The following is a 22,834-nucleotide window of genomic DNA, read 5'->3' on the forward strand; positions in this document are numbered from 1 at the left end:
CACATATTGCACAAGCTATTCAAAATTCTTAAATGTTTTGTTGTAAATAAAAAAAAACCAAAGAATTCTTCTTTCTGAATATGAAATAAAATGAAAATGAATTTTTATTTTAACATTATTTTAGTTTTATATAAATGGAACCCTTCTGGGGTTTTTTGAATCCTTCCAGAAGTACTCTCCTTAAACCCAGAATACCAAATTACAGTTTTGAAGGAAAACTATTAGCTTCCAAACTTCAGAAATACCAAATTACAAACTTAAAAAATACCGAAAGTGTGTGGGATCTTTTATAGGACTTATGTCAATACTAAGACCTGTATTTGTTAAAATATCCCTCATCATGTAATAGGAGAGAGGGGGTACTTTTAAGCGTGAGGCACCTTTGTACAACGCCCAAAAACCCGCAACCAATTTTTTTGTATATGACAATCTTGTTCTCTATCTGCGTAAATCACTTTGGCTAGCTTTTTCAATTGTCGACAAAATATACATGAATGAGTTTTTAACATATTGAATTCTTCAATTAAAACAGTAATAAAATATTTGATTTGACCCGCTAAATATTGACCAATCTTTATCAAAACAGCCATGGTTATTCTTTGGCCCAATCCCCTTCTCCATGTAAAATTTGCCGATGTTCGGTCCATAACTGCGGCCTCTGGAGCGCCAAGAAAAACTGACAAAAAATTAAGTAAATTAAATTAAACCGATCTTTACCAAAAACAATAGGGGTCTTCATTGGGCAGGACTCATCCTACATGCAAAATTTCGTGAAGATTGGTCCATAACTGTGGCCTGTATAGTGTTTACAAATTATAATGGGCAGACGGACGGCCACACATGTCTAGATCGACTCAGCTAGTCGAGATATGATCGGTGAACTTATAGGTGGGTCTAGGGCCAATATTTCGCGGTGTAGTTGTGTAGGGTATAAAAAACGAACATGAGTTTAAAATCTTTAAACGCGGATTCTCAATCAACCCTTATATGATTATAAAATTAATAAATTAATCCTTTTCACAGATATAGGATAGAATATTGGGCTCCGTACAAAAATTAACCCCGACTTTTTTCGGTGACTAAAGAATTACTTTATGTGCAAAGATTTAATACTTAGTATTTTTAGAAATAATATAATCTAATATTAAGAAGAGCGAAAAATCACTTTAAATTATTCGAATACTAGTATATGTCCGCTACTTTGTTAGCGAATGTGGGAAATATTTAAACATGTATTAACATATTATTTTATTTTCACTGAAAACTGCATATGACAGAAAAAGTAAGTAATCCACAATTAATATCGACCATACATTAAATTTGAGTATCATTTATTACCAAAGGTTCATCCAAATCCACATTTTACCAAATTTATTTCCATTTAGAACACATTATTTCCATAAGTACCCACCTCAACCATCAAACAAAACTTCCTGCATACCCCAATTCTACACCCCCACAATGATTCCAAATTCAAATTTCAGGTTTCCAACTCTATTGGTTCACACACATTTTAAATTGTACCAAATTGTATACTAAATTTGGTACAATTTAAAGTAGTACGAATTTCCAAAACTTCCTACTTAACCCAAACCTACACCCCCACAGTGATCCTACATCCAGGATTCCAACTCTATCCACAATTCAAATTGTACCAAATTTAGCACACAGTAGTACGAATTTCTAAAACTTCTTACATATCTCCATCTTACACCTCAACAGTGATCCTGACTCCAAATTTCATGACTCTAGCTCTATTGGTTCACCTAAAGTTCAAATTGTACCAAATTTAGTACTATTTAGTACCCATAAGTATTAATTTCTTAAACTGAATCCTGACCCCAATCCTACACCCCTACAGTGATCCTGACTCTAAATTTCATTATTTCCACTCTATCGGTTCACCCAAATCCAAATTGTATCAATTATAGTACGATTTAGTACTTTTCGTACACATAACTAAAACCAGTGAGTGGGGCAGTACAGTCGGACGGGGCCGACCATATGATACCCTACACAATTTCCACAATATTTGCACCCTCTTGACCGACTTGAGGTAAAAAATACTATTAATATTCAGTACAGCTCTTCTAATTACTTCTGCAGATTCCCTTCACCGTGGGTTTTGTTGTGATGTTCGGATTTCAATTGTAGCCCATAAATCGACTGGAAAAACAGAAATAATGAAGTTTTCGTTCCACTTCATCCAAAATATATTATCTGATCATTACTGAAAATTATAGGCGTTGTCCTTGACCATAAACGATCAGCCTTATATTTCCGTCCTCTAGTGTGATAATTGGTAGCTAATAATATCTGAATACGTAGACACCTGTAATTATTTACGTACATCCGAGTACATATGTACAACAATATAATTGGTATCAATTTAAAGGTCAACCACTCATATCAACTTCTCCGGTCAATGTCCTTAAGGAATAAATATATACGCCATAGAATACAAATTTTGTCTTTTTTCACACAAAAGTCAGGGTCCATTTGACCGATAAATATTGACGATCTTTATCAAAACAGCCATGGTTATATCACCTTCTCCATGTAAAATTTGCCAATGTTCGGTCCATAACTGCGGCCTCTGGAGCGACCAGAAAATCAAACAAAAATAAAGTTTTCATCCCCTAAATATTAGCCGATCTTTACCAAAAACAAATGGGGATCTTCATTGGCCAGAACCAATCATACATGCAAAAATTCGTGAAGATTGGTCCATAACTGGGGCTGCATCGTGTTTACAAATTATAATGGACAGACGGACGGACGGACACACATGTCTACATCGACTCAACTAGTCGAGATATGACGATCGGTATACTTAAGGGTTTCGCGGTGTTACCAACTTTTGGGGCTGCACAAAGCTATAATACCCTGACCATATAGTTGTGGTGGGTATAAAAATTCCAAAACGACGTATCTAATTTAAATTTTCAGGCTTCCAGCTCGATGTATACTTCCAAATCAAATTTGTACCAAATATAGTACTATAGTACTTTTCGGACATATGAGTACACACTTTCAAAAACATCTCCTTATATAAAACCTATTTCTCAATCCTAATTCGCATTCCAAATTTAAAGTTTTTAGCTCTTTCCATTCACATGCTACGAAATTGTACCAAATTTAGTACATTTTAGTACTTTTCGCATACTGTCCTAAAATACACTTTGCTATTCTATTCTACATCAGTGAGCCTCATTTAAAATTTAAGAGTTCTAGCTCTACTTTTTCGTCAAATACAAATGGTAACACATTTAGTACTTTTCGTACCGTTCTAGTACGAATTTCCAAAAACCCAGCCTTATCTGTCACCTTCGAACTAAGACCGACCCTCACTCAAAATTTCAAGATTCTAGCTTCAGTCGTTTCGTCTGGGCGTTGATGTATCGATAAGTCAGTCAGTAAATCACTTTACTCTTTTTTTAGTATAGATAGATAAAGATATTAAACCCCCTTGAGTCCGAATATTTTTCAGTGATCATAGCAGTAATTTCTGTACACAGATTTAACCCTTTGAGCTCCGAATTTTTTTTTCCGTAATCATAGAACAATTTTCTGTTCACAGATTTAATGCAAATATCCTAGATAGGATATGGACAAAATTTGACATGGCTACATCCTTACATTCGGGAAATACAGTACATTCTTTCTGAAAAATAAAAGCCCAATATCAAGAAATCCAAATGAAAAATCGACGACAAAATCATTTTAAATTATTCACTATATTCTGTTTTGCAAGAATCAAAAATAATTCTGATGGCATTTTGAATACGAAGCGATTAAAATAATTTGGACTGTATATACAAATTAGTACTGTACACATTTTTGCCCTCTTCATTATATTGAAAAGCTAATAACTTTACCAAAAATTTGCATTTTTTAGATTTTCTTTAGATATGTGTAGTCCATAATCAGGTCTTGACGCCTCTACATACTGGCATTCGAGATATACTGTACTATACTATAAAATAATGTACCAAAAATAATTCTGTGGCTACAAAACTTGAATACGAAGCGATGTAAATAATTTGGACTGTATACACAAATTGACAAAGCTCAAAAATTTTATTGCCGCCTTCAACTGTACACACAACCACTGTCGAGCAACGCCACCTGTTGGACAACTATAAACCAAACTTATCATCCAACTTAAAGTATACGAAAAAAAAGCTTAGAAGAAAACAAAATGAAGGTGTTTACCTTTACTAAGGTACTGCAAAACTTTTCTCGACGAAAGCAGAACATCAACATAAAAAAAACATTGTATCTCAAATCCAAAGCATGGCAAAACGAGAGGCAACCGTTTTGTTGGCTATAAACAAAACGGCAGTTTCTAATCAACGGTAGCGCGGCATACAACACAAAACGTTTGGTGATCGGCATCTGGCATTCGCGTTGTGGTCTATCGGTCGGTCGGTCGGTGGTTTTATTTCTGCGCTCCAAAGGCAATGGAGGAAAAAAATTCATTAAGCAGAAAAAATATCTAAATTTAAAACAAACAAACAAATAAGAAATCTAAGTAACAACAACAGCAACAAAAAGCATGCTAGAATAGAAAGCACAGCGAGCAAAGGGAAATTAATCAAAGCCGCCAAATGCTAAACAAAATGAAGTGAACAAAGAACAAAATCCCACAGAATATTAATCATCTATTATTTAATCTGGTATTATTGCAACAACAACACCATCGAAAAATATAATACACATATTATTAAATCAGATATTTGTTTATTCGGAAGTAATTGCTAAAAAACCACATTAACGTGAAAGCCAAATAAAAAAAATTAAGGCAACAACAATAGATCCATAAACACATTTTTGTTTTTGTTTTTCAAATTTTGATTGATAGAGACTCGGCAAGGTAAGAAAGAAGACATTTGAATCATGCACTGGGGGATACGTATCAATGAGATCACACATATACGTACTCCCGCTCTCATTCATCTCTCTATTTATTTGTTCTTCACAACAACATTTGAACTCAATATTATATTTTTGTTTGCTCTCTCACTCTCTCATTGTTTTCATTTTTTTTTGTTATGGACCACTGACACAATTCCCCCAAACCCCACTCCACAACAAACGGTGTTACATTGTTATTGTTCTCTCACCAAACGGCGTGTAACTGTTTATATTTGTGTCTCACACACATCAGAAGAGATGAAGCTGCACGAACAACACCGGCACACTCATCGCCATGCAACAACAACAGCATTACGAACACCAACACCATCGACCCCACATCATGCTCCACGTTTGTTGTTGTCGTCGTCGTCATTCATTAGCATTGTTTTGTTTACATTCTTGCAAAGTCTAACAACGTGTGCTGCCAAAACATATCCCTGTCCCTATTCTCAAACAGTTAACATTACCGATGGTCTACGTCTAAAAGATGGATCGTATTCATTTGAAGGATTGGTTATACCGGCTAATTTGACAGCGGAATATAAAATTAAAATTATCGATGGTATTGAATATTCGGCAGCGAAACATTGGCGTGGTTGTGCCTGCCTCCTGAAACCATGTGTCACGTTCTGTTGCCCCCCGAAAATGCACTACGATGAGAAACATCAAAATTGTAGTCTCAACGAAAAGGATAGCCACTCACAGCATAGCCACATTGAAGTGACATTTGCCAATGGCACTACCAGTGCTGTGAATATTAAGGACACGTTTATAGTACGCTATGAATTTGGCTGTAAGAATAAAATTATCGAAAGAAAGCGAAATGAATTTTGGAAGTGGGATCTATTTGAGGTGAGTAGAGGTTGCAAACCTCATAACAAATATTTTTAAAAAAATCTGCTCTCAATGGTAGGACCTTAAGAAATATTTAAGAAAACCTGCTCTCAATAGTAGGTCCATAAACAATATTGTTAAAAATAAGCCCTTAAACATATTTTTTAAAAATCTACATTCAATTGCAGTCCCTATGCGCATTGATATTCATATGAGAAATAATTGTAAACAATCCAGCAGCATTGATGATCCCTTAAAAAATAGTTTAAAAAAATCTACGCGCATTGGTAGTCCCTTAAAAATATATTTTTAATTTACGCGCATTGGCAGTCCCTTAAAACCCATAAAAAATTGGGTTAAAAATAGGTCAAAAAATATTAAAAAAACCAGTAAGGAAAGTTCAAAAGTCGGACGGGACCGACTATATAATACCCTTCACAACTGAGGGTTCATGCAAGACATGTTAATATCTACAATATCCTGTAGATATAGAAATTTCGCATACATCAGTCGGGACCTAATTCAGTACTCTGTGCAAAATTTTGCTTCAATCGTACCAATATTGGAAGTTTGGTGCACTATTTACATTAAATCGGACGATACTATATATGGGAGCTATTTCTAAATCAGACCCGATTTCAACAAAACTACTTCGCATTCATCAATCATGACCTAATTTAGTACGCTATGCAAAATTTTGTCTCAATCGGATATGTATTGGCAGTATGAAGCTTCATTTACATAAAATGGGACGAAACTATATATAGCAGCTATATCTAAATCTGAACCGATTCCAACAAAATTTCACATACATCAGTCGGAACCTAATTCAGTACTCTGTGCAAAATTTTGCTTTAGTCAGACCACCACTATTGGGACTTTGGTGCGCTATTTACATTAAATCGGACGAAACTATAAATAGGAGCTATATCTAAATCTGAACCGATTTCAACAAAACTTGGCATATAACTATGTAGACCTAATTCAATACTCTGTGCAAAAGTGTTTCCCAATCGGATCACTATTGGAAGTTTGGTGCATCAATAAGTTAAAATCGAACGAAAATATATATGGGAGCTATATCTAAATTTGATCCGATTTTCTCCAATTTCAATAGGGTTCGTCCTTGGGCCAATTAAGTGACCTGTGCCAAATTTCATCCAAATCGGATCATATATGTGACCTGTACTTTGTTAACAAAAATACATGGACGGACGGATAGACGGACATGCATAAATCGACTCTGAAAGTGATTCTATGCATATTCTCAAAAGGAACCATGGGTCTATCTAGATTATTTGTAACTGTTACGAACATATGCACAAAGACGTAATACCCTGTACCACAGTGTGGTGAAGGTTATAAAAATACGCACATCGATAGTCACTTAAAAATATTTCAAACAAAACTACGATCTTCGATAATTTAAAACCATTTACCCTACACAACTACCACGATTTTTACCAAAAACAATAGGGGTCTTCATTGGCCAGAACCCATCCTACATACAAAATTTCGTGAAAATTGGTCCATAACTGTGGCCTGTGTCGTGTTTGCTAATTATAATGGACAGACGGAAGAACACACATGTCTAGATCGACTCAGCTAGTCGAGATATAACGATCGGTATACTTAAAGGTGGGTCTAGGACCAATATTTCGCGGCGTTACAAACACTTGGGGCTTCACAAAGCTATAATACCCCAACAACATAGTTGTGTAGGGTATAACATATTTTAGAAATTGCACCCTCTCCGCATAAAAACTAAAAATTTAGAAAAGATCGCCTTAAAAAATATTATATTATGAATAAAAATATCCCTTTATTTTCAGAATGGCACATTGAAACGTGACGGACGTACGTACTCCACAGATGAATATTGTTTTACACCATTGGAGAATAAAAAGGCATGGAGTTTGACACCCCTGACATGTGAAAGATTTAAGAAAGGATTTCGTGTATGGATTTATGCTATATGTAAGTATTGAATTATCCTGAGAAATTCAAAATGAATAAACATAATATCCTCTTGTCTAGGTACCAGTTTGGCAATAATAATCAACATTGGTATAATTCTGATGTTTGTAGCCATCAAGGATGTTCGAAACAGCAACTATGGTGAAGGCTTAATATTTCATTTGTTTTCCCTAACAATGGGTCTGTGTTTTCTGGTGTACTTGCATTTGAAAAATCCATTGAATTTATCGCACACAGCATGTCGAAATATAGGTAAGTAATTGAAATACGCAATACAGTTCATATTTTTTTTTAAATATTGATTTTAATTTCCTTCTAGGCTTCTTGGCATATTTCTTTATAATTGTCTCGTTTTTAATATTGAATATTATCAGCGGTAGCTTTTGGGCCATATTTTCTTTGAAGCCCATTAAAACGTGGTATTTGAAGGTGTTATATGGTCTAACATTTGCCGTAGGCTTGGCAATGAAATATGTTGTCAAGGCGGTGCAGGACTCAAGTGTTGGACGTCATTTGAAACCGGGTATTGGTGAAGATTTTTGTTGGTTCGATAGTAAGTGTATAACGATATTGATAATTAATTTTAAAACTATTTATAATTTCACTTTTCAGCACGTTTATGGGGTATCCTCTTATATTTGTACATACCAATTGTAATCTCGATGGCTGCTAGTCTGTTCTGTTCGGCGCGTGCCTATTTTAGAATTTTCCAATTGCCAAGTGACACCCAAATGGTAGCTGGAAAAGATTTTAAAATAACAAAAACACAGTAAGTATGCATGATTCATTGCTAAAGATAAGAAAATAAATTTTGGGAACTACTATAAAATATAGCAAGGGTTTAAATACTATTTTAAAAAATCTCCGCATTTTTGATACATTTTTAAAATTTGTATTAAAGGATTTTTTCAAGGACTGTCGGAGAAAACAATTTAAAAAAAGAAAGACCAGAGAGCCTCACTGTTTTGATTGGCCAATAAAGAGCGTAGAAGTTATACAAATTTTGTTGAGCATAGATTAAAAAAAAATAAAGGACTATAAGGACTATCCACGAGCGTAGATATTTAAAAAATATTTTTGAAGGGCTATAAGGACTATCCACGAGCGTAGATATTTTAAAAATATTTTTGAAGAACTATAAGGACTATCATCGAGGGTAGATTTTTAAAAAATATTTTTTGAAGAACTATAAAAGTATATCAAAGAGGATATCAAATAGGATAGATTAGAAGGACTAACAACGAGCGTTGATAACTTTAAAATATTTTAAGGACTATCAAAGAGCGTAGATGTCTTAAAAATATATATTCAGGACTAAAAAAGCGTAGATTTCATAAACATATTTTTGAAGGAATATAAAAGAATGTAGATTTTGATAAGAATATTTTTAGAGGGACTATAAACGAGCGTAGATTTAAAAATATCGGAGGAATAACGATAGGGAGTAGATTTTTTTAAATAGATTTTAAGGGACACCAAAGAGTGTAGATTTTTTGAAAGTATTCTTTAAAGGACTTCCCAAGAGCGTAAATTAAAAAAAAATATTTTTTAAACCTTAAGTATATTCCAGAAAAGATTTCCATCATTTAATATTAACCTGCAGCAACTCGATAATGAGTTGCGGCAGCATGCACTCTTAGAGTTCGAAAAATTTAAACTTTATGAAAAATTGGAACCTGAAGTGTACTGGCAAAAAGTTTTTAATTCAAAAAATTCCGTGGGAAACGAATTATTTCCAACATTAAAAAAGTTATTAACTTTCTTTTAATGCTTCTGCAGCAAAGATATTTACCTCTTTCAAAATTTGCAAATCAAATTTAAGAAACAAAATGTCTTCAGAAACTGTTGCTGCAATTTTATTTACTAAAGAAGGCATACGTAGGAATGGAGGCCCAAACTTTGAACCCACACATGATATGTGCAATAGAAATTGGAAGAACTAATTGTAATTTTATACGCTACACAACTATGTTGTCAGGGTATTATAGCTTTGTGCAGCTACAAGAGTTTGTAACGCCGCGAAATATTGGTCCTAGACCCAACTTCAAGTATACCGATCTCGACTAGCTGAGTCGATCTAGACATGTGTGTCCGTCCGTCTGTCCATTATAATTTGTAAACACGATACAGGCCACAGTTATGAACCAATCTTCACGAAATTTTGCATGTAGGACGGGTTCTGGCCAATGAAGACCCCTATTGTTTTTGGTAAAGATCGGAGAAGGGGATCGGGCCAAAGAGTAAGCATGCCTGTTTTGATAAGGATTGGTCAATATTTAGCGGGTCAAATAGACCCTGACTTTTGTGTGAAAAATTACAAAAATTGTATTCTATGGTGTATATATTTGTCCATGAAGGATCTAGACCCTAGAAGTTGATAGTATGTTCAAGAGGAGTGGTTGGCCTTTAAATTGATACCAATTATATGGTCGTATGTACTCATATGTAGGAGTTACACTTAATTATTTACGGGTGCTTACGTACTGAGATATTATTTAGTAGCCCATTACCACACTAGAGGGTGGAAATATAGCGCTGATTGCTTTGAAATTTTCCATGAGATCCCAGTTATGCTCAAGGATAACGCCTATATTTTTCGGTGATGATCAGATAATAATTTTGGGATGAAGTGGACCGAAAACTTAATTTTTTTGTTTTTTTTTTCGAGCCGATCTATAGGCCACAATTGAAAGCCCAACATCACAACATAACCCACGGTAAACAGAATCCAGACAAGTACAGCCCTCGTCTATTGAATATTCGAAATATTTGTTGACATCTAGTCTGTCAAGAAAGTGCAAATATCGCGAAATATTGCCCAAGCTCAGAATATACAACCACATAAAGTTAGATTTTCGTGGAAGTTGTGTAGGGTTTTATATGGTCGGCTCCGTCCGACTATACTGCTCCGCTCACTGGTTTTTTGTATTTTTTGGAATTAAATTTTTTAGTTATTACACCCTATGTATGTAACAGGCAAAAGGAATCGTTTCCTTTTGAGAATATGCATAGAATCACATTCTGAGTCGATTTATGCATGTCCGTCTGTCCGTCCGTACATGTATTTTTGTGAACAAACTACAGGTCGCATTTATGATCCAAAGTGGATGAAAATTGACACATGTTACTTAATTGATCCAAGGACGAACCCTGTTGAAATGGGAGAAAATCGTTTCAGATTTAGATATAGCTCCCATATATAGTTTCGTCAGATTTTATGTAAATGAATCACCATACAGTCAATATTGGTCCATTTGAGACTAAATTTTGCACAGAGTACTGAATTAGGTCCAGATTGATATGTGTCAAGTTTTGTTGAAATCGGTTCAGATTTAGAAAAAGTTCCCATATATAGTTTCTTCCGATTTAATGTAAATGGAGCACTATACTTCTAATATTGGCCCGATTGAGACAACATTTTGCACAGAGTACTGAATTAGGTCTTGATTGATATGTGCCAAGTTTTGTTGAAATCGGTTCAGATTTTGGTATAGCTCCCATATATAGTTTCGTCCGATTTTATGTAAAAGAAGCACCATACTGCTAATATTGGCCCGATTGAGACAAAATTTAGCACAGAGTACTGAATTAGTTCCAGATTGATATGTGTCAAGTTTTGTTGAAATCGGTTCAGATTTAGGTATAGCTCCCATATATTGTTTCGTCCGATTTAATGTAAATGGAGCACCATACTGCTAATATTGGTCCGATTAAGACAAAATTTTGCACAGAGTATTGAATTAGGTCTAGACTGATATATGCCAAGTTTTGTTGAAATCGGTTCAGATTTAGATATAGCTCCCATATATAGTTTCGTCCGATTTTATGTAAATGAAGCACCATACTGTCAATATTGGTCCGATTGAGACTAAATTTTGCACAGAGTACTGAATTAGGTCTTGATTTATATTTGCCAAGTTTTGTTGAAATCGGTTCAGATTTAGGTATAGCTCCCATATATAGTGTCGTCCGATTTTATGTAAATGATGCACCATACTGTCAATATTGGTCCGATTGAGACAAAATTTTGCACAGAGTACGGAATTTAGTCCAGCTTGACATCTGTAAAGTTTTTTTGAAATCGGTCCAGATTTAGATGTAGCACCCATATATATTTTCGTCCGATTTAATGTAAATGGAGCACCATACTGCTAATATTGGTCCGACTGAGACAAAATTTTGCACAGAGTACTGAATTAGGTCCAGATTGATATATGCCAAGTTTTTTTGAAATCGGTTCAGATTTAGATATAACTCCCATATGTAGTTTCGTTCGATTTTATGTAAATGGAGCACCATACAGCTAATATTGGACCGATTGAGACAAACTTTTTTTACAGAGTACGAAATTTAGTCCAGTTTGACATCTGTGAAGTTTTTTTGAAACCGGTCCAGATAAAATGTTGCTGGATTTCATACAAAGGTTACACCAAAAATTCAAGTCTGACTTATGACATGAAATTTTTTAAGAAATTTCAGAATGACATGTGTATGGCTTTTTATTGGTTCAAAAATCTATGTAGACCACATATATTTTTTACCCGAATCCTTTTAAAACTTACAGAAGAAGATTCTTTTAGGTTCTGGAACGGAACTAATGCTGTAGAAAGACTATCATAGAGTTTAGATTATTTTAAAAGACTTTCAAAAAGTGTAGATATTTTAAAATGTTTTTTAAAGGTTTGAATTTTTTATGGATACTTTTTACTAGGTTATTGTTTCAATTCATTTCAAATTTTGTATTTCTAATTTTTTCAATAACATTTTTATTATTTCAGTTTCATTTCGTATTGCATTTACATTTTGGTTGTCTTCTCAATTTGGATGCGTGAAATGATTGTCTATGTAACGGCTCGTATAAGAGAACATTTCTTTATTATCGATTATTGGAGTGGTATTTGCGTTTTATCGCTGGCCTGTGTCGGATTCGTTTTCCTACTCTACAAGAATAAATTTGTTCAAAAATGGTGGAGTGAAAATGTGTAAGTGAGGTTTTTTTATATATTTTTTATTTTTTTGAAATGAATTACAAAAATTATGTTCTTCTAGAACGGGTACTGCCAAGGACACGGAATATGATTTAACACCGGACTATTCATTTTTACGGGTGCAGAATTTTAAGAAATCAGGTAAATTATTATGACATTTAGAAGTGTGTGCTATAGTAATTATTTTTTTTTGTGTTACCCAGATGCAACAGATAATGCAGAAAATGGAACTGAATGAATACATGTGTGTGTGTGATTTTTCATAAACTGCCCAAAGCCATTGCAACAATTTCTATTTTTTTACAAATGAAGTCTGAAATGTAATTTTCTGCAAGTCACGTTTTTTTCTTTTTTAAATTTATGTACTTAATATTAATTATTTGTATATATTTAAATTTTAAGATTATATATTTTAAAAATAATGGTAATAAAATATATCGGAGGATCTTTTAAAATTGAATAGTGTCTTTGAAATGACAAAATACTGACGACAGGTACTTCAAAGTGAATAATATGCTTTATTGATATTCTAAGTAGAAAGCCTATATATATATAGATATATATATATATATATATATATATAGATATATATATATATATGGATATCTATAGATATATATCTATACTAATAAAAGAGTGAAGTGATTGACTGACTGATTTTAGGATTCATCAACGGACGAAACGGCTGAAGCTTAAATCTTGAAATTTTGGGTGAGGGTCACTCTTGGTCCAAATGTGACAGATAAGTCCGGGTTTTTGGAAATTCGTACTAGAACGGTACGAAAAGTACTAAATGTGATACCATTTGTATTTGGCAAACCGGTGGAGCTTAAACTCTGAAATTTGGTTTGGTGGTCGTTGATGGAGTGTAGGATAGATGTACCAAACGGTTTTTGGAAATTCGAACTATAACTATCCGAAAAGTACGAAAATGTACAAAATTTGGTACAATTCTCTATGTAGCATGTGAACGGAAAGCTTTAAAAATTTGAAATTTGGAGTGTGAATTAAGTGTGTACTCATGTGTATAAAAAGTACTATTTGGTACTATATTTGGTACAAATTTAATTTGGAGATACAAATCGAGCTGGAATCCTGAAAATTGAAATTAACATTACCGTCGGAGTGTAGAATTGGGATATGAACGTAATTTTGGAAATTTGTTACTAATGTGTACGAAAAGTACTAAATCCTACTATAATCGGTACAGTTTGGATTTGGGCGATCCTATAGAGGGGGAACAATGAAATTTGGAGTCAGGATCACTGTAGGGGTGTGGGATTGGGGTCAGGATGCAGTTTAGGGAATCTACACTAATTAAAGAATGTCCCTACAAAATTTCAAATGAAAATCTCAAGAACTCTTGAAGATATAGCCGATTTATTGTGTCAGCATCAAGTGACGGCTGAAGGGCTTCTCAAACTTTAAACGCGTTTTTCTCTAAACATTTTTTTGCACGATAACTCAAAAACTAATAACCCAATCGATTTCAAATGTTTACATGTTTCTCTGTGAGTGTATAGCTCTCGTATGAACTAGGATAAAGCTAATCGGTGAAGATCTTCCTTATTTTTTAACTTGGGTTTTGGTAAAAAATCGGCGATTTTCCAAAAATATTTTTTCAAAGGTTCACCATTTTGTTAATTTTAGAGCGAAGTCAATAATCCTAGTTCATACGAGAGCCAGACATGTACTCCTTCTAACACCGTTGGAATTTTCGGATTCCGATGTTCCAGTGAGGAGTTATCATGCCCGCCATCAAAAATAAGGACTTTTCTTTAATTACAAAAAACAACAACAAAACAACAACAAAAATGTTTTGTAAATTATTTTTCTTCTATTTTACATCTTCATTGGTATTGATTTACCAGCCCATTGAAAATCTTGAAAAATTAAAATCGAGAATAAGGGGGGGGGTCCCTTAAGAAAATAATACTTATGGGTACTAAATGGTAATAAATTTGGTACAATTTGAATTTTAGGTGAACCAATAGAGCTAGAATCATGAAATTTGGACTCAGGATCACTGTTGAGGTGTAGGGTTGGGGTATGTAGGATGTTTTAGAAATTTGTACTACTGTGTACTAAATTTGGTACAATTTGAATTGTGAGTGATCCGATAGAGTTGGAATCCTGAAACTTGGATTTGGGATCACTGTGGGAGTGTCAGGTTGGGGTATGAAGGAAGTTTTAGAAATTTGTACTAAGTGTACTAAATTTGGTACAATTTAAATTGTGGGTGAAGCAATAGAGTTGGAATCCTAAAATTTTGATTTAGGATCACTATGGAGGTGTAGGATTGGGGTATGTAGGGGGGTTTAGAAATTGGTACTACTATGTACTAAATTTAGTACGATTTGATTTTTTGGGTAAACCGAAAGAGTTGGAATCTTGAATTTGTGATTTATGAACACTGTGGAGGTATAGGATTGGCGTATGTAGGAGGGTTTGGAAATTGGTACTACTATGTACTAAATTTAGTACGATTTAATTTTTTTGGGTGAACCGAAAGAGTTGAAATCTTGAACTTTTGATTTATGAACACTGTGGAGGTATAGGATTGGGGTATGTAGGAAGATTTGGAAAATGGCACTACTATGTACAAAATTTAGTACAATTTGAATTGTGGGTAAACCGATAGAGTTGGAATCCTCAAATTTTGATTTAGGATCACTGTGGGGGTGTAGGATTGGGTTATGTAGGAAGTTTTGGAAATTGGTACACCTATGTACTAAATTTGGTACAATTTTAATTGTGAGTGGAACGATATAGTTGGAATACTCAAACTTGGATTTAGGATCACTATGGGGTGTAGGTATGTGGTAAGAATCAGGTTTTAGAAATTCGTACTACAGTGTACCAAATTTGGTACAATTTGAATTGTGGGTGAACCGGTAGAGTTTGAATCCTGAAACATAGATTTAGGATCAATGTGGGGGTGTTGGTTTGGTTTATGGAGGAAATTTTGGAAATTGGTACAACTATGTACTAAATTTGGTACAATTTGAATTGCGAGTGAACCAATAGAGTTGGAATGCTGAAACTTCGATTTAGGATTACTGTGGGGGGTAGGATTGGGGTATGTAGAATATTTTGGAAATTGGTACAACTGTGTACTAAATTTGGTACAATTTGAATTGTGGGTGAACCGATAGAGTTGGAATCCTGGTATTTTGATTTAGGATCACTGTGGGGGTGTAGGATTGGGGTATGTAGGAAGTTTTGGAAATTGGCACAACTATGTAAAAAAATTGGTATAAATTGAATTGTGGGTGGACCGATAAAATTGGAAACCTGAAACTTCTATTTTGGATCACTGTGGTAGTGTAGGTTTGGGGTAAGAGTTTTTGGAAATTCTACTACTAAATTCGGTAAAATTTGAATTGTGGGTGAACCTATAGAGCTGGAATCCTGAAACTTGGATTTAGAATCACTGTCGGGGTGTAGGTTTGAGTTAAGTAGGAAGTTTTGAAAATTCTACTATTAAATTCGGTACAATTTTAATTGTGGGTGAATTAATGGATTTGGAATCCTGAAATTTGAATTTGAAATCATTGTGGGGGTGTAGGATGCAGGAAATTTAGTTAGGTGGTTAGGGAAGGTACTTATTGAAATAATGTCTGAAAAACGGAAAATTTGGTCAAATTTGGATTTGGGTGAACCTTTAGAGCTCGAATCATGAAATTTGGTACTAAATGGTACCCAAATTTAATTTATGGTCAATATTAATGTGTGGATTGTTCTTTCTGACATATGCAGTTTTCTCTGAAAATAAAATAATACCTTTTTGATTTTTTCTTATTGGATTTCAACACATGGAAGAACATTTTGGACCTCTAGACCAAAAATATGTCCTACATATTACCCCTTGTTTAAAGCACTCAACCACTTAAGATTACTTCCGTTCAGATAAAAAATATGCAAAATTTTTGTTGCAAAAGTAATGCCCAACGGGATATCATATTAGAACTGTTCGTCAGTACTTATTTTCCGTCGGAAAAAATTTAAACAAGTGACATCAACACCCACGTTTTTTCGTAGCACAAAACAGGTAAGAAAATTACAACATGACGATGGAGTATATTAATAATTAAGGACCTTCCAGTAGCCTTTTGGGGACCGAGGAAGAAGAAGAACACCAACACCACACAACATGAATGGAAAATGGCGCCAAAAGTTTCGTGCACACAAACAAACACACACATTCTTAAGGTAATTGACTTGCAGGATATGGAAATGGACAGGAGACACATTATGAACGATTAGATGTGAAAATTGCAAAGCGAAAAAAGAAACAACAACAACAATTTAACGATATTGGAAGCAACAGAAAAACTTGTTGGTTAAACGCAACTTTACTGAAAGGCATAACAAAAAATAAAATAAAATTGACTTGCAATTTATTGTGTCACATACATACATACATCATAGGGGTATATGTACGTTTAAGTAATTGTTTATTAGGGTGACATGCATTTGAAATAAATTCATTTAATGGTTTTTGTATTTTTGGGTGCGACAGAAGTACTGGATCGCCGGAATTGGTTGTATGTGCTGATATTAGTAAAAACAATGAGAAAACGTTCGCTGGAAAGATGTCAAAATAGTATCAACAATTTGGAGGTTGGTACCTATGCTCCGAGTATATTTTATATAGGGAATTATGTTGAAAAAAAAACATTAAAAAACGTCCTTAAGATCGGCCAACTTGATCTTCGTATACCCTTCACCATGAAGTTAGCACTCAAAATACCTAAAATCCGTCAAAACCTTTATATGGCGGCTAAGCCAAAACATGGACCTGGAAATATTTAAATTCTCTGGATAACGAAGATTTCACAAGTACACAGAAAAAATAATTTGCATATTGTATGAATAGTGTTGTGAAAGTTTTGCCAATTTTTCAGATTTATGCATTTTATGATTACAATCCATAAAATTTTAAATACTGGTTTATTTTCAGAGAGAAAAGATTTTAGAATCTTCGATTTTTGCTATTGACTACAAAGTTGAAATCGATTTTCGACCTTTACCGATAAAATTGATGGCAATAGATAAAATAAAGTTATCGAATGCGTATTCTTTGGGTTTTTTGTGATAATAAAACTTTTTAATACAAAAAGTCGATTGGTCGAAAGTCGATTTACTTAGCCCAACTTGTTTCTCGTATAAACACTTATTTGTTATATTGTATTTGAGATTTGCATCGAAATAATTTGGAAAATACATATGCGAATTTTATTTCAACAATACAGAGGTCAGTAAAAGTGAACAAGTAATGTCGGTGTTTTTTTTTTTTTCTTGGGAGGAATGCATTTGTTTCTGTCAAATGAAAGAGAGAGAGAGAGTGGAAAAAATGAGCATACGTAGTGTTAAAGTAGAACGTAGTATGAAAATAGTTTTGATTTTAATGAAATGTTTACATTTTTTGGAAAAAATTACAATATAGGAAAAAAATAAACAATGAATGAAGTTATGGGATGGGTCCTATATATGGTGGCTAAGTCAACAATGGATCGGGAATACCAAAATACAGTCATTTCGGTTAGAAAAAGTCATTGGGTTATTAATATTAACATAAAATTTAATGTAATTAATTATCATTGAGACAACATGAATAGTATCAGGACACCAAGGACATACATAATGGCCAATAGACAGTTATGCTTATCTGAACCTGCCAGACATAAAATGTGTGACCATTGTGTTCGTTTAATTGATCGATTGCTCTCAACATTTACATTGCAGTTCAGGTCAGGTGTCGTCTACGTGTTTATCTATTGCAATGGAGACAATCAGAGAAACATTGAGTCCTTCTTACAAGGGAGATGATAAAAAACACAAAATATGAGGACAATTGTGACAATATACAATGGTTAGGGGTCCTAATATGTCCCCTAAGGATAAGATAGGCTCTTCATTAGTTCTTCCCCCAGGAAGAACTATTTTGAAGAACTTCTAATGATAGTTCATCCAAAATGACAAATGATTGCCATGATTGTTGCAAAATTTAATGAAAGCAATGCCAAAAATCGATCACATCGGTTCGAATGACGTCAGAGCATTCTAAATTTCTAAAAAGTGGTCTGGATCCACGAGAACATTCCTGCGTTAATTTATTTATATATATTTTTTTAGAACCCGAAAAGCCAAATTATAAACACTTCTGCTGAAAGAAATTCCTGGCACCGTGAAAATCTAAAAAGGACTTCATACGAACTTCAGGATGCATACATACTCTTACGTTTAAACTTGAAGCTTTTCTGAATTTCTGAACTGAAAATCGAAACTCAAAACTAAAGAAAATTAGTTTACGGCTATCAACTATAAAATATTTGAATGGGAGTGCATGCTTAAAAACGGGCCTACTATATAGGGCCTATGCCAAAACATGATCCCACATTGAACATTTTCTGAAAAGATGTTTCCTATTCTGAATCCGAAGACTGCAATTCCATTCACTTCTTTGGTAAATGTCAATAGGAACTTAAAATCAGTGACCGGAGCAATATAGTAGGACGGGACCGACCAAATTATACCCTACTCAACTACCACAGAACTTTTACTTTGTGTGGATCCATTTTCCTAGCTTGGGAAATATTTTGCGATATGTGTACCCTCTTGATCGATTTGAGGTCAATAGCTCCACCTTCTTGCCCTAGCATATTTTCTGAATCTTGTTTTTCCAGGGATGTCCACTATGTCTAAATTCTCTGGTCTATATGCTTTTAGGGGTTACATATCGACGCCTCCGAATCATAGTATGCTAAGTCTGAAAAGTGAGTTTTTCAGTAGAAGCTTTCAAAGTATGGAAGTTTCTTTAATCGTACGTGCAATGCTAAGTACATTTTTGCTTATAACTTTGGTTTGGATTGGTCGATGATTACCAAAACTTCAGTGAATTTAAATTAAGGATTAAGAACTTTAAAACATGCTAAGTCGACTTAGCATACTATGGTTCGGAGGCGTCGATATACACGACATAGAATGGAAATTTACCGTTTTTGTACCAAAAGTATGGTTCAATTTGTACCGCTAGATATTGACCGATTAGCATGAGAAGAGCCATGTTCGTTCCTTGGTCAGATCGTTTTCTCTGCGTAACCGAATCTCTACAACATAACTGTGTTATAAATATTTAAAATTACTCATCGAGCTTATAAGGAGATCTTCCGAGAAATTAAAACGCCAAGGGAATTTTATCCTCTTAGAAAATGTTAAATAAAGACCACATCGGTCGGAAATATGGCTGAAGGCCAGAAATACCAGATATCGATTGCAACTCTTATATGGGACCTATATAAATTTTTATACCCTTCACCACACTGTGGTACAGGGTATTATGTCTTTGTGCATATGTTTGTAACAGGCAAAAATAATCGAGATAGACCCATGGTTCCTTTTGAGAATATGCATAGAATCACTTTCTGAGTTGATTTACGCATGTCCGTCTGTCCGTCCGTCTGTCCATGTTAAATTGTAAACAAAGTACAGGTCGCATTTATTATCCGAATTGGATGAAATTTGGCATAGGTCACTTATTTGGCCCAAGGACGAACTCTATTGAAATTGAGAAAAATCGGTTCAGATTTAGATATAGCTCCCATATATATTTAACCGATTTAATGTAAACGGTCCCTATATATCTTTCGATTTGCACGAAAATTGGTACAGACTAATCATTTAGGTCTAGAATGCTGTCTGCCAAGTTTCGTGAAAATCGGTCCAGATTTAGATATAGCTCCCATATATAGTTTCGTCCGATTTCATGTAAATGGTGCACCACAGTCCCTATATATCTTTCAATTTGCACCAAATTTGGCATAACGTGCTGAATTGAGTCTAGAATGATGTCTGCCAAGTTTCGTGAAAATCGGTTTACGATTTAGATATAGCTCCCATATATAGTTTCGTCCGATTTAAGGTAAATGGGGCACCAAAGTCCCTCTATATCTTTCGATTTGCACGAAATTTGGCATAATGTGCTGAATTGAGTCTAGAATGATGTCTGCCAAGTTTCGTGAAAATCGGTCATGATTTAGATATAGCTCCCATATATAGTTTCGTCAGATTTAAGGTAAATGGGGCACCAAAGTCCCTCTATATCTTTCGATTTGCAAGAAATTTGGCACAGAGTACTGAATTAGGTCCAGAATGATGTTTGCCAAGTTTCGAATTAATGTAAACGGTGTCGTCCGATTTTACACAAAATTGACACAAACTTTTCACAACGTACTGGAGTTAGAATAACCTAGAAGTTGGTTTTAAATGCTTCACCATTGAGAGTCCAATAGGCACAACAATTTGCTCTACGTACTGAAGTTACTATAACATAACGTGTGCCAAGTTTAGTTCAAATCGGATTAGATTTTGATATAGCTTATATATATACGCTTATAATTGATTTTCATAATTTTGTCCCTGGTCCTTTAAAAATTCGACATCTTTCAGGTTTCATCTGTTGGATATACCGAAAGTGGTATCATATAGTCGGCCCCGTCCGACTTTACTGCTTTCCTTACTGGTTTATATATATTTTTGAGAATCCGAATACCAAATCAAGTGTTGTAATTTTCGGCTAGGTCTCTCATAGTAGCAAACATAAGGCGGCACATTTACTTGACTTAGAAAAGTAGGTCAAATAGGTTTTTAAATAACCTATGGTAATATATAGACATCCGTTTGAAAATAAGCCATTAAACTACATACAAATGAGGCCGAAATCCAAACCAGCGAGGAGGTATTTTATACACTGAAAAAAAAGAAAAATTGCAGCAGATATGTTAATGAATAGACCTACATTCCGAATTTTCCATATGAAAGATTTTTCATCCTCTAGAATGCCTAATTACAACTTCGATTGGTATCCGAATTGACTGTGATTTGGCGTTAGGGGTTCTTGTTGGGTAACACAAATGTCAAAACGGTATTATTATCTGAAAATCTGGTTAAAAAGTCAGTGATCCGGAGTCAGTGATCACGTTAAATTGCAAATTATTCGATATTTATTAGTGTTCTGGGTAAAGGGCGGATTAAATTAGAAAAGGAAGATGAAAACATGTGAAAATCGATTTCTATCTAAAATCTTAAAGGCGTCGTAGAATATTTAAATTTATTTTTTTTATAATCAATAATATACATGGGGTCTTTTAAAATGAATTTTAAAAGATCCCCATGATTTTTGTAATGAATTTGGATTGGAAAAAATCAAAAAAACCCGATTTTATTTACTTCAATAGTGTAGCATATTGAAATCATCTGCTGTCGTGTTTGCCTTAAAATCAAAATTTTCAAATTTATCTTATATCACGAATATTTACTAAATAAAAATAATATATATGTATATACAACACTTTATAAACAAATTTAAATGATATATTCTCATTGAAATTTTGCTGATTTATCCTAATGTACAAAGTTAATTTAATAGTTTACCCCCACACACAGACACAAATATTGAATGTCTTGAGTGTATCGAATAAACAAATGCTACTACAAATATCTTTACAGAGCTACGCTAACGGGCTGCTTACCTATTGATTTGCCATAAACAAAGGTGGTGAATATATACGGACAACAAAATATAAATATGTAGCATGGGGTGCAATTACCCTACAGTTTTTTTCTGAAAAATTAAATACATTTTTGTGTATTAAAATTTTGAAAGTATAATTCTCTCATTTAATAATCTATACTAATAAAAGAGTAAAGTGATTGACTGACTGATTTAATGATTCATCAACGCCCAGACGAAACGGCTGAAGCTATAATCTAGAAATTTTGGGTGAGGGCCACTCTTGGTCCAAAGGTGACAGATAAGGCTGGGTTTTTGGAAATTCGTACTAGAACGGTACGAAAAGTACTAAATGCGATATCATTTGTATTTGGCGATGCGGTAGAGCTAAAACTCTGAAATTTGGATTGGTGGTCGCTGATGGAGTATAGGATAGTTGTAGCAAAGGGTTTTTGGAAATTCGAACTATAACTATCCGAAAAGTACTAAAATGTACTTAATTTGGTAAAAATTCGTAACATGTGAATGGATAGAGCTAAAAACTTGAAATGTGGAATGCGAATTAGGGTTGAGATGTAGAGTCTATTAAAGGAGATGGTTT

The 22,834-nt window shown here is 34.1% G+C and overlaps 1 protein-coding gene across 1 annotated transcript; it reads left to right on the forward strand.

Moving 5' to 3' along the window:
- Positions 1 to 5,175: 5,175 nt before the first annotated feature.
- Positions 5,176 to 12,957, forward strand: LOC133330538 (probable G-protein coupled receptor Mth-like 9). The gene is made up of 8 exons (XM_061538975.1): positions 5,176 to 5,772; positions 7,587 to 7,731; positions 7,792 to 7,983; positions 8,051 to 8,284; positions 8,344 to 8,500; positions 12,510 to 12,713; positions 12,781 to 12,860; positions 12,923 to 12,957. Exons 1-8 carry the CDS (start codon positions 5,176 to 5,178, stop codon positions 12,955 to 12,957), a joined length of 1,644 nt encoding a protein of 547 aa, XP_061394959.1.
- Positions 12,958 to 22,834: the final 9,877 nt, after the last annotated feature.

The sequence above is a fragment of the Musca vetustissima genome, unplaced genomic scaffold (genome assembly GCF_032173495.1).
Source record: "Musca vetustissima isolate MV318-11 ecotype Yass unplaced genomic scaffold, APGP_CSIRO_Mvet_v1 utg4398, whole genome shotgun sequence".
Classification (NCBI taxonomy): Eukaryota; Metazoa; Arthropoda; class Insecta; order Diptera; family Muscidae; genus Musca; species Musca vetustissima.

What these genes read in the sequence shown, in the direction of transcription:
- LOC133330538 (XM_061538975.1), top strand. Translation starts at nt 5,176, where the DNA reads ATGAAGCTGCACGAACAACACCGGCACACTCATCGCCATGCAACAACA. An exon ending in TGTATGGATTTATGCTATAT is followed by an intron (nt 7,732 to 7,791) that starts GTAAGTATTGAA and finishes CCTCTTGTCTAG; the next exon opens with GTACCAGTTTGGCAATAATA. An exon ending in AGATTTTTGTTGGTTCGATA is followed by an intron (nt 8,285 to 8,343) that starts GTAAGTGTATAA and finishes TTCACTTTTCAG; the next exon opens with CACGTTTATGGGGTATCCTC.